The 13,506-nt window shown below is 40.4% G+C and overlaps 1 protein-coding gene across 1 annotated transcript; it reads left to right on the forward strand.

The window, feature by feature from the left end:
• Positions 1-3,992: 3,992 nt before the first annotated feature.
• On the forward strand, positions 3,993-5,779 carry LOC133446333 (uncharacterized). Its single transcript, XM_061724345.1, has 3 exons — positions 3,993-4,384; positions 4,477-4,659; positions 4,951-5,779. Exons 1-3 carry the CDS (start codon positions 4,072-4,074, stop codon positions 5,340-5,342), a joined length of 888 nt encoding a protein of 295 aa, XP_061580329.1. The 5' UTR covers positions 3,993-4,071; the 3' UTR covers positions 5,343-5,779.
• The last annotated feature ends 7,727 nt before the right edge of the window (positions 5,780-13,506 follow it).

Raw genomic sequence — 13,506 nt, forward strand, 5'->3', positions numbered from 1 at the left:
TTTAAAAATGAACAGTTCACGTTCATAGTTCACTATTTTCACTTTGAACTAGTTCAAATTCAGTTCATTTCAATATTTTTAGGTGAGAAGTACGAATGAAACGCCACTCTATCCTAAAACTGTTCACTATACAATCATGTATTGTCCTGTTGGCTTTTCAACTTTACTCAGAGGCTGTAAATCTCCAACAATGTAGTCCATTATCAGTGTTTCTACCTGTTGCTGGGAAATCAACCCCCTGAAGGTGCAGCAGTGTGACTGGGGTCGTTCTGGCTGTTGGGTCTTGTTGGTCTTTCCTGATCACTTTTTTTGATTGTCAAGGACTTGCAGATATTTTCTCCCACTGGACGGATGCTTTAACTCCACATGATGTTTACAATTTGAAGTTGACCAGTCAGACGCTCTGACTTGTTTTCTCAGCGCAAGTGGACATAATTTGCACCAAAAGGTTAGACTTTTACCGTCTGACTCTTTGGGAGTCAATGTGTAAAATTCCCGCAAATAATCATCAGCGGAGGCATCATCTGACGTCTCTCTCTTCACTGGTCATTCGTAAAAACTGCACTGGGCCACAGTTACCATGGAGCTGGTGTCGTGTCTTTGAGTATTTTAAATGTGTGCTGCCCACTGGTGAAGTGTATTCCGTAATAATTGGACCTAAACAGTGAAGCTGAAAGTCACATAATCTGAACAGTTCAAATTCCAGTTCGTGATCTGCAGATCTGGACAAGTTCACGTTCAAGTTCTTTATTTGCAAATATGTTGCGTTCAGTTCAACGTTCTCACAGAAATGAACGGGTTCAGCTGGACTTGTTCATGCACAACACTGGGGGGGGTTATGTGTGCTGTGTGGGTATTAAAGTGAGGATGTGTGTGAAAATGACCAGATGTGTGTTTTTAACTATGAGTGTGTGCGTGTTTTTTTTATGTTAAATGTTGATTTTATTATCTAAAGCACATTGCGTTACTCGTGTATGAAAAGTTTGACTTGATGTGATTTGAGTTTTTAAGCTCCTCTATTGCTAGCTGGTCTGAAGCTAGTGATGGTCCTCATTCCACTCCAGCCTCTTCCTGTACTACTGTACTAGTAGCACATGTTAAACTTGACAATTTCCTCGCAGAAATTTCGAGAGTGCCACGGCGGGCTGCTGCTCATTTGTGTACATTATTGCATTTTGCAAGCAATAAAAGTGAAGGACTCAAAACTAAGTCCAATGACACCACACAGGATTCTCTATGTCAAACCATTCAAAAGTTATAGCAGAAAATAGAGACAACCAATCAGAAGAAGGGGCGGGGCTAATTTGCACCAATGAAGGTCAAGGACTCAATACAGAGTCCAATGACACCACCCATGACTCTCTATGTCAAACCATTCAAAAGGTATTTGAATATCACATTTTGGCCAATCAGAAGAAGGGGCGGGGCTAATTTGCACCAATGAAGGTCAAGGACTCGATACTGAGTCCTATGACACCACCCATGATTCTGTATGTCAAACCATTCAAAAGATATTGGACTATAACATATCGGCCAATCAGAAGAAGGGGCGGGGCTAATTTGCACCAATGAAGGTCAAGGACTCAATACAGAGTCCAATGACACCACCCAAGACTCTCTATGTCAAACCATTCAAAAGTTATTGGACTATGACATATCGGCCAATCAGAAGAAGGGGCGGGGCTAATTTCCACCAATGAAGGTCAAGGACTCGATACTGAGTCCTATGACACCACCCATGACTCTGTATGTCAAACCATTCAAAAGATATTGGACTATAACATATCAACCAAATATATACCATTAACCGGTTCCCAGCAGGACTGGTGATCATCTAAGGTCAAAAGGTCAGGGTTCAGATTTCTCCATTTTCCAGGTTAAAGTATATGAAGTCTGTACTGACTCAGTCATGTGACCAGTTCTGGCTCAGGCAATGACTCAGCAGCTGAGCTCTGGTTGCTAGGGGCAACAAGAACCTCGACATGACGAAGGTTCCGGGTTGGCTGTGAGAAAACCCCAGATTTTGCCTTTTGACAAGTTCTCAAATAACTCTGTTTATAGCTCCTAGCAGAAAAACAAAGACATCGTGAGAGACACAGAACCCGGCAGATTCTGACAATCTTAATTTTATTCAGATATTCCTTTAAATGTGTTAGTAACGGCAGTGCGAAAACAAAGTGAGATTTTTTTGAAGAAAACTTTTGATTACATTACAGTGAATGGAGACTGAGGCAGGAATTGGCGCCGCTTTAGCCACCCCCCGTTTAAATTTTGTGCATACCCCGCCTGTCAAAGTCACATTTTATTAATCCCAACATCGATGTCTACATTCTGACCAAAAATGATCTTTCTAGCTTTCACGGTTCGGCTGTCAGCTCGAGTTACAAATAAAAATTGAGGTCATTTTTTTGCTGTCCCTCCCACTCTAAAAAATGAGAGCTCCACTCTAAATTTGACAAAAAAGTGATTTCCAGTCCTCGCTTGAGGGCTCATATCTTGAAAAGTGTACATCTTAGGAAAAAACAGTTTCAGATTTGGAGAGAGAAGAGAAGTTTTCCTCCGTTTTGAAGTTTGAATGACATTTCTACGTGCAAGTATGAGAAAGATAGGTGATTTAGAAAAAAGGTGAATTTTGTCTTTTTTCTCGACATTTTCCCATCCGCTTTGAATGGGGCCATACAAATACATGGGAAAATTAGTTCCCCATTAGTTTGGAAATTTGGAAATGTTTTTGCACTTCGTGCAAAAACCATTTGGGCCATTGCTCTGAAAATCCACAGGACTGTAGTTAAATTCAGGGCCTACAACTTTCTAAATCGGTTCAGAATTTTTTGAGTAACGGTGTGCGAGTGGTGAGGCCCCAAAGTTCTCCCAATGCGTTCCGGATGGCGCTAAAAGCGCACGTTTTTGCACGTTGCGCAAAAACGTGCACACCAATCGCTAATAAAGGTCATAGCACACGACTCCTGCTTAAGGCGCATGTTTTTACTTTTCGCGTTTTCTCAAAGCTGCGGGACTAGTTACGCGCCGAAGTTTGTCCGGAAAATGAATAATAATAATAAACGCGCAGGATAACAATAGTGCCTCTGGCTGCGCCAAGAGGCACTACTCCTCCATTGCTATTGCATAGCTATGGAGGAGGCGTGCCACTTGGCGCAGCCGTGGCACTAATAAAACCCCAAATAAGAAGCAGCTGATGCGATATTACGCCATCTATCTGTGTATCTACAAAAAAATACAACAAAATACATAAGCAATTAATGTGAGACATTGAAATAATTTAAAATTTTTCTTTTTAAATCATGGGCAGCAGAGACAAAGTGCTAAAACAATTATTCTAATTAGCCTGAAAGTCCTTGCCCTTGTAGCAGACATTACATATCAACCGAGTTCCACGTCTGGGAATATGAAATAATACCGATTAATTTCCTTTTAGGAAGCTACAAGATGATATCCAGCGGTGAAGGTGAGTGTCTTCACTCATATGAAGATCCTGCTGGCAGTTATTAGTAAAGATGTCTTTATTTTTCTTCTTTCTTTATATTTTCTCTGCATTCATACACAGTTAACGTCCATAAAGTCACTACAGGAGAAACATTTGGGGCAGATGAAGATCTGCTGACACAACTGAGACCTGTTCTTCGTGTGAAGTTAACAAGCCCAGAGGAGAGTGATGTCATCATTGTCTTCTGTCCAATCAGCTCTCGTGTTGGGTCAGATGTGGAAGCAGCCATGAGGAAGGTTTCAGGTACTGTGTTCCAGCTGATACACGAGTTGGTTCACCACAGTTAGCTTCATGTTGGACTGGTGGTTCACTGTGGACTCGTGAAGCCATCATGAAGGTGTAAATCATCTCACACACAAAGATTATATTATGATAACAGTGTAGTTCATAAAGTTAGTAGTCTCCAAAGACAACTTAACTCATAATTAAAGATGAAAAAGGATATATATGTATATGTGGGGACAGCACGACGTCTTCTGTCGGGAGGTTGAACCCTCAGTTCCATTTCAGTTTTCTTGTTCTTTTTTCTGGTGTCAGCAGATGATAAAAAGATCATTCTGGTTGTGATGCATCACACCCGAGATGTCGACTACTCAACCGGTGGGACGAAGTGGTCGGAGACCTTCAGGAATGTTGTCCTGGATGTTGATGTCCTCTTCCACGAGACTGCAGGACTACTGAACTGTAGAGGAAACATGGCTGCTGTCAGACAAATACAAGATGCTCTAGCTCAGTTTAATAATAGTTTAAGTGTTAGCAGTTCTGATCGTTCTGGCTTCATTAACTTTCTATGGACGATGATGATGTCGCTCTACTCTATCTGTATCGCTCTATACTGGTTCATAAGAACTTGGGTAGCCCAGTCTTCTGGTGATGCAGGTGAGTTTTCGCTCACAAGATCCTGCTTGCAGTGATTAGTTCTGATGTCTCCATGTGTTCACGGATTTATATTTTCCTGCCTGTAAACACAGTTAAAGTTTACAAAGTCACTACAGGAGAAACATTTGGGGCAGCGGAAGACCTGCAGAGACAACTGAAAAGTGAGCTGCATGTGACGTATACAAACCAACAGGACAGCGATGTCATCATTGTCTTCTGTCCAATCAGCTCTCGTGTTGGGTCAGATGTGGATGCAGCCATGAGGGACGTGTCAGGTACTGTGTTTCATCTGTTTTATCTGTTACCTGTCGGTAGTTTCATGAGTTGGTACACCAAAACCTACCTCAAGTTAGACTGATGTTTCACATGAAACCACCAGATTAATCTACATAAGGATGCAAGTCATCTTACACATAAAGAATGACATGTACTTGTCTTCTAAATGACCTTCAAGCAGCTAAAATTGGGGAAAATATTTCAAATTTTAATTCTGGACAGGCTCATGAGCCTGCTGTCAGGAAACTGAACCCTGTCTGTCTGACTTTTCTTTTTTCTGGTGTCAGCAGATGATAAAAAGATCATTCTGGTTCTGATGCATCACACCCGAGATGTCGACTACTCAACCGCTGGCAAGAAGTGGTCTGAGGCCTTCTTAAACGTTGTCCTGGAGGTTCATGTCCTCTTTCATGAAAGTGTGCCAGGACTACTGATGTGTGATAAAAACAGGGAGGCTGTCCATCAAATCGAGCATGCTGTAGCTCAAGGATATCGGTGTGGGGAAAGTATTTGTGGCGCTTCTCACCAAGATCATAGTGGATTCTTTTGGATTATCATAATTACAGGGTTGAAAGTCTGTGCATGGCTCAGGAAAGTCTGTGCATGGCCCAGGAAAGTCTGTGCATGGCTCAGGGAAGTCTGTGCATGGCTCATGAAATGCTTGGTCAGACTTATACGATGAATCCTGAACTTTTTCCATCTATTCATCCATTATCTACGCCTGCTTAGACCAGTGCAGGGTCAATGGAATCTGGGGAATTAGACAGGAGTACCCTGGAAAGGTCACCACTCCATTGCAGGTACACACACTGATAAACAATCACACATGCTCACACTCATTCCTATGAGCAATTTGAAATCACCAATTAACTGGACATATGTGTTTTTGGACTGTGGGAGGAAGCTGGAGAAAACGCTGGTGAAGCGTTGTACAATCATAAGATAGTGGAGATAGAGGACTGAAAAATTGGTGTTTGGTTAGTTCCTGTTTTATTTTGAAAGTCTGTCTTTAGTTTGCTTTGAACTGATTTACTCCCCCTGGATGGATGGATGGATGGATGGATGGATGGATGGGTGGATGGATGGATGGATGGATGGATGGATGGATGAAGGGATGGATGGATGGATGGATGGATGGAAGAATGGATGGATGGATGGATGGATGGATGGATGGATGGATGGATGGATGGATGGATGGATGATGGATGGATGGATGGATGGATGGATGGATGGATGGATGGATGAAGGGATGGGTGGATGGATGGATGATGGATGGATGGATGGATGGATGGGTGGATGGATGGATGGATGGATGGGTGGATGGATGGATGGATGGATGGATGGATGGATGGATGAAGGGATGGGTGGATGGATGGATGATGGATGGATGGATGGATGGATGGATGAAGGGATGAAGGGATGGATGGATGATGGATGGATGGATGGATGGATGGATGGATGAAGGGATGGGTGGATGGATGGATGATGGATAGATGGATGGATGGATGGATGGATGGATGGATGAAGGGATGGGTGGATGGATGGATGATGGATAGATGGATGGATGGATGGATGGATGGATGAAGGGATGGGTGGATGGATGGATGATGGATGGATGGATGGATGGATGGACGCGTTCTGAACAGCAAGTATATTCGCCCCCTTACAAGCTTCTCTGCTGCTTCTCGAGGACTAATCCCTGCCAATAAAACTGTAGGAATGCATTATATAATTGCCGACTCTAATCTCTGTTCCTGCTCAGGTTTCTTTCCTCCTAAAGGGGTCTTTTCTTGCCACTGTTTGGCTTAAGGTTTTTCACCCACTAGAGGAGTTTTTTTACCTGCCATTTTTATGTAATAATTGCTTGGGGGTCATGTTCATGTTCTGGTCTCTGGAAAGATCCTAGAGACAACTTCTGTTGTAATAGATGCTTTATAAATAAAATAAAGTATCATAGAAAAAAATGTTTAAATGTGTCATTTATTTGTTTAAGTGATAAATCATCTTTTTTTAAATGTTGACACAAACATCCTGCAGTGGGTGGATGCATTCTCATTGGTCAGGCATGTTTGAGTGACAAGTGTCTCCAACAAATACTTTTTTTAATTGAAGTTCAGGTTTTTATTGTCGAACATATTTTTTGATTGAATAATAAAGACACAAATCTACCTTCATATGATACACCCTGAAGTTTTTTTTGTTATTTACTTTACAGATGAAAGGTTTCTAGATCTACGTTCGTTCATTTTAGTTTCTGTTATTGTTGTTATTGTTTCCAAACGTTTATGAAAGCAGTGACTTTAGTTATGAGAGCTCTCTTTCATGAATCCAGCTTCCAGTTGGTGTCTGGTGCACAGATCTAAAGTTACACAGTTCACATATTTTGGCAGTTGATCCTAAAAACTATTTTCCAGAGCGCACAATGGTGGATTCCTGTAAAACACGTGGTTTATCAGCGACAGAAAACGAAAGTGAAAGTAAGACTTATATAAAACACCAACTTGCTGAATCCGGGGCTTCAGTCTGTTTTTCTCTGCAACAACAGCAACACAGCAAAGGTAGGAGTCCAGATTGATACTAAATCTCATGTTAAATGCACTTTTGTTGTTAAAATGCAAAACGTTTTCCATATTTTGGATGAACTATTTTCTTGGATGTTACAATGAGTTTACATCATGCAAAAATAATAAAGCTGTATTCATTATGATTTACTTCGTTTTGAAATGAACAATCATAAACTAAGAATTAGTTATTTGCCTTCAAAACTGCTTTTGTACCTTATTAGGATTACAATCACAACTGTTCTTATTTCAGACTGTAAGTTATCCCCCCTCATGTCTCGAAATGTGCAGTTTGAGATCATGCAAAAAAGTGCAACATTTTGGCTCACGTCTCCTAAAGGGCAGTAGCATCTATGTGAAAAAGAAACTCCCCTTTCTTTAATTTAATAAAGTTTTATATATCTGCAAATAATAAAAAAAAAAAACATTTAGTCGTTAACTCATTTGACTTTTTTTGTTTTTTTTGTCTCAGTGATCCTGAGTGTGCCTGCCTGGATCTGTTTTCAGGATTCCCTGGATAATCAGTCTTCAGTTTGCTCTTCGTCTGCCCACCAGTCCACCTGACTGTCTGTCCATCGATCCATCCCACTCTGAGTCCTGGTCTTCTCTTCCAGCCTTCCTGCAGAACTCCGGTAATGCAAACTTTCATCTGCCTGAACTCTCTGATGTAAACATTCTCAAGTACTTTTTATCAACCTGGAAGTGTATTTTGAATCTTTTTGGGGTTGTTCATAACATGTGGGGGTAAAAAGCTGAAAATTAGGACTTCAGACGTGTTGCCAATTAAATACTTATGATTAACTATTAATCATTAGACAGTGTGAGCACGTCAAATCAGAAATGTAGCCCTTTTTTAAATTTATATCTATGTATATATATGTATATGTATGTATATATATATATATTTGTATGTATACGTATATTTATTTGTTTCTTTTTCCTCTGTTTTCATGGATCCTTTAACACATAGTCAAGTAGGAATGACATCAGTGGTCCCAGAGAAGCAATTTGAGATCATGCAATGCTCAAAGACATTTAGAAACATTTAGAAATGTCTATATTTAGACTGTAACGGTCTCAGTTAGCCTGAGCCTGATTGATATTAAGCCTCATAACAGGACAGTCAGAAGGAAATTAAACAGGTATGGCCTATTTGGTAACATTTGCCAATGGATCATCTCTTTTTCTAAAGAACCCCAAAAAAAACAAAACACTGTAACTTAGTTTTTGCAAAGTTGTATGTGGACATACAAGATAGTTGGAACAGTTTCCTGTACACACTAGACCAAAGGAGGAATGTTTGGCCATAATCTAGTGCACCATTGTTGTGTGTATGTATCAGGCATTTACCACACAATAGGAAGGAACAGAACAGGACGTGACTTTCTTCTCAGTCATTCTCCTTCTTCCCCCAATGTAATGTCTCATTCCCATCCCTTACACAGCACAACATCGCCCTCTATAGATCCTCAACTATAACAGTCAGGCAATTGCAGTGCAGGCATATTATTGTATGAACTATTCATTGCATGAACACAACAACCATGTTTGGCCAAAACTAGTGGTGAAGCACAGTAGTGGAAGAGTGATCATTTGAACTGGGATCTGGACCTGGACACCTTGTTGAGCACTATAACAGAATGGCTGAAATAGAAAAACGATCCCTAAGGTGTAATGGAAAATCAGACCACAAAGGAGCTCTTCAAATTCCCAACAAAGTGAGATTAACAACCTCATAAAGAGTAAACACTACTTTGTAAAGTTATTGCTGGATTCCCCCCCAAAAAAACCCTGAAATAAGTTACAGAATATTGTGCTTTTTTTTATTTCCATTCATACAACAGGAGTTATTTGTACAGTGATGAGAGTGCAGAACATGTTGACGAGACTGTTTATCTTTTGCTTCAAAATGAACAAGCCTTGATTGCTGTGAGTCAGAGCCGGTGCTGGTCCTACCTGATTTACAAGCTTCTGCTTTCTTATCGTTGGCTTTAAAATGAATGCTGTTGAATGAGGGAATTGATGGGATATATACCTTCTTTTTCACATGACTATTGCCATCCAAACCTTAAGAGCGTCCATCAACAATCCAACCAAGATAGGGCTGGGCGATATGGACCAAAAGTCATATCTCGATATTTTCTAGCTGAATGTTGATACTCGATATATATCGATATTTTTTCTGTGCCATAATTGGGGTTTCTCCCAAAGCATTATAGCATAGCATCTCTGTTAGCTTCATTTTTTTTCAGAGGAAAACCCTTAAAAAAACAGTCAGTTTTAATACAAAGCCTCGTGCCAAATGTCACACAGGTTCCTTTATTAACAGAGGTCTGCACAATATCAAAATGTATAAAACAAATGAAATACAAATAAACTGCCTGCATATATAGAATAAAAATTCTTCTTGAATAAAATAAAACAAATATCCCTTTCCTGCATAACAATTAAATTAAAATACACTGTGCAATTAATACAATGTAGACAGTAACAGGCAGACTTTTCCACTGAGGTTGACAGTTGTGCAAATAACAAAACATTTGTGCAAATCTCAAATAAAACATTCAAGTCAATTTGTCACAAAATAAGCTATATCAAAATCAAAAAAATGTATTTATTTTTTTTTTTACAAATCGATATAAACGATATTGTCTCGTACCATATCGCGTTTGAAAATATATCGATATATATTAAAATCTTGATATATCGCCCAGCCCTAAACCAAGACAACATTAACTACATAGCAACAATTTGTGTCTCTGTCTCACTTAAATGAACTTTAGAGTTAGTAGGAGAGAATGAGAGAAATAGAGAAGAAAGTAAAACCCAAGACACTACAAAAACTTCTCACTACCAGAAAACCAAGCTCTTCTGATGTTTCCCACACAGAGACGCACCAATGGGAAACTAACTTCACATGTGCTCTGATCATTCGACTGGGAAATGAGGAAGGGCTTTGTTTCCTGTTTTTGAAGAACATTTCATCAAGATCCAGCAAAGTGGATGCAGCAGTAGACAAACGATAAAATAAACACATTTAAGCTAAGGAGAAAAGAGAGAAGGAAGAGAGGTAAGGGGGGAGCCTTCTCTTTATAGCCGGGCCCGGGCTGCAATAAATCAGCTGTGGCCCCTCCTCCGATTTGGGGTTCATGCCCAACGAGGAGGCTATTCCTTATCACTGAAGGGCCGCAAATGCAAAGCCTGCTGGGTCTTTGAGTCATTTTGGAGGTTCCTTTGTTTTAAAGCATGTGGTCAACGTTAAGAAATTGAGGCTGGGCTCAGAGTTGGGCCTCAGAATTAAAATTAAGTCTTGCCATGTTCAACACAGGTCTCTGGCCCAACATCACACAAACACTAAATACATTCAGGTAATCATTATTGTTAGGATTCAGTAGGGGTGTCAACACAGCTGTAACACGAAGTACCTCATTTTGTTTTGCCTTCTGAACAATATCTACACGCACTCAACACAAGTGCAGCAAAAGAAAGGTATCTCAAAAGAAGGCCTACTTGATGCACAATGCTCAACATTTGTGAACTTGGTGAAAGGTGCTTTCATGATCGCAACATGATGTCAGAAGAACTCTGCAGTAATTTTGTCAACGAATCAAGTGAATCAGTGAATCAAGTGTGTGCAGTGGAGAGAAAATACTCAAATATTTTTGAAGTTTTAGGTTCAGGAAACTCGATTTGAAGATCATTTGAGTCTTGTGTCTCCATTTTTGACATAATACTGCTTTATTTCATTTTAGGAAACCATAAGATGGCGGGCCTGAGTAAAGGTGAGTGAGTGTCTGCTGAAATTAAGCTCCTATTAGCAGTGATGAGTTCTGATGTCTTTATTTGTTTCCCAGGGACAGAGCATATTAAAAAAAACGCAACACTTTTAAATATGCCAGATTCAGGCAAGGTTTTGATTTTATCTGATGTCCCTGGCCAGGTCTTCCGAAGGCTCGTTGAATATCAAAAGATTGTAAAGAAAACAATTATCCATTGATCTACGGTTATTAATCAGTAAAGTAAAACTGATCAAGATAATAAAAACGGATAACAATTAATAATATTGTTCAAACCTACAGTACACACCATGGAAACGGTCACTAAATCACAGAGCAAATCAATTGCATAACAAAAAAAGCCAAGGATAATAAAAACATGAAGAAGATGGCAACATTTGACAGGTTTGATTGCTTATTAGCCATTGTTTTAAATAAGTCCTAAAAATCACACATGTACTGTTCTCCCTAATGTAGTATGTTGGGATGTTCCACATGAAGCAGTAACAGAAAAGGCTGATGCCACTTCTTTATAATTCTTTATTTCCTTCTTTATATTCTTTTTGAGCTCATAGTTTAGGTCCACAAAGTCGCTTCAGGGAAACCATTTAGGGCAGAAACTTTAAACGTTACATATAAATTGAGTTTCATGTCCAAGAATATGAAATAATACTCGTTTATTTCTTTTTAAGAAGCCACAATCTACAGTTTAGAGTTGTAAGTGATTGTCTTCACTCGTCCTACTGGAATGGATTCGTTCTGATATGTTTATGTTTGCCTGCTCTATATGTCCCTGCATGTCTACAGTTAAGGTCAACACAATCACCACAGGAGAAACATTTGGGGCAGATAAAAGTCTGCTGGCACAGCTGACAAATGGACTATATGTGACGCTCACAAGCCAAGAGCAAAGCGATGTCATCATTGTCTTCTGTCCAATCAGCTCTCGTGTTGGGTCAGATGTGGATGCAGCCATGAGGGAGGTGCCAGGTACTGTGTTTAACCTGCTATATGATGTGGGACCTTATGGCGCTTTTGCACTAGTACCTCATCAGCTCGGCGCGGCTCGTCGCGGCCCCACCCGTTTTGTCCCCGTTTGTTTTTCCACAGCCAGGTGAGAAGTGGGCAGGTTGGGGTGAAGCTGCTGTGACGTACTCGATTGCGCAACCGCTTTGTTCATGTCGGCGCTGATGAGAAATCAGTTGGAGCCGCGAGCGGCTGAGAGTAAAACAGAGCCTGTGGATCTGATCGTTCCTTATCGCCCGTCTACATCCCTTTTTTAATTCTCTCGTCAGCCACCAGATTTATGAACATCTGCACCTCAGAGTTGGATCATGAAACAGACGTTTTGCGCTTTATAATAAAATCGCCGCGAGTCGCTCTCACGCTGACTCCCGCTTCCTGATTCAAACGTCTGACGGCCCCCCGACCAATCAGCTGCCTGTAATGTGATGATGTCAGAAATAGTCCCGGCTCAGCCCGGTTAGAACCTCGCCAGAATAGTTACAGAAAAAGTATCTGCTTGGAGCGGCTCTACCCGTCTCAGCCCCTAGTGCAAAAGCGCAAGACGGGGCCGTGGCGGGTAGAAGCGAGCTGAGTAGATACTAGTGCAAAAGCGCCAATAGTTTATTTAATCCTGGTTCAGGGCTTAACATTGGTCTTTTATAAAACCATAATGTTTGTGTAGACAGATCTAAATTATCTCACATATGAAAATACCAACAACTTATGCAGATATACAGTACTATTCTAACTTCACACAGCTAAAGATAAAAAGAAAAGACAAATGTCAGGGTTGTCAGGTTAGATGCTCAGCCTGATCATTCTTTTTCTTTTTTCTGGTGTCAGCAGAAGATAAAAAGATCATTCTGGTTGTGATGCATCACACCCGAGACGTCGACTACTCAACCGGTGGGACGAAGTGGTCGGAGAAGTTCAACAATATTGTCCTGGATGTTGATGTCCTCTTCCATGAAAGTCTGCCGGGACTACTGATCTGTGGAAGAAACCGCGAGGCTGTCCATCAGATACAAGCTGCTTTAACTGAACCCCATCGCAGCTTGCTTCGGCCAAGAGTCGAGTGTAATAACACTTTGAAATTGTATTTACTATTTATTATTATTTTGATTATTTTGATTCTCATCATTGTATTTACCATTGATCGTCATTAATTCTTGACATTCATCTTACATCTTGCCAAGTTCAATCTGTAATCGTCATGCTGCTGTCGTTAGCAAACCAACTACACGTTTGTATTAATCCAAGGTTGCTGAAGCGCCACTGTCATTTTTCTTGTTTCTTTTTCCATCAATTCAACATGATATATCCCACTGTAAATGGCTGCTCTGCAACTATCTATGCTGATTTTAGCTAAAGGAGCTGTGAGCCAAGCTAACTTTTATTTATAGTGCATGTGTTCCCACAAGCTTCTCAAGCAGCATGGCCGTGCCATGTACGAAGAAAAATGGACTTCAAAACAACTCTTCAGGAACCAATGGGTCACGTGACT

The sequence above is a fragment of the Cololabis saira genome, chromosome 6 (genome assembly GCF_033807715.1).
Source record: "Cololabis saira isolate AMF1-May2022 chromosome 6, fColSai1.1, whole genome shotgun sequence".
Taxonomy (NCBI): Eukaryota; Metazoa; Chordata; class Actinopteri; order Beloniformes; family Belonidae; genus Cololabis; species Cololabis saira.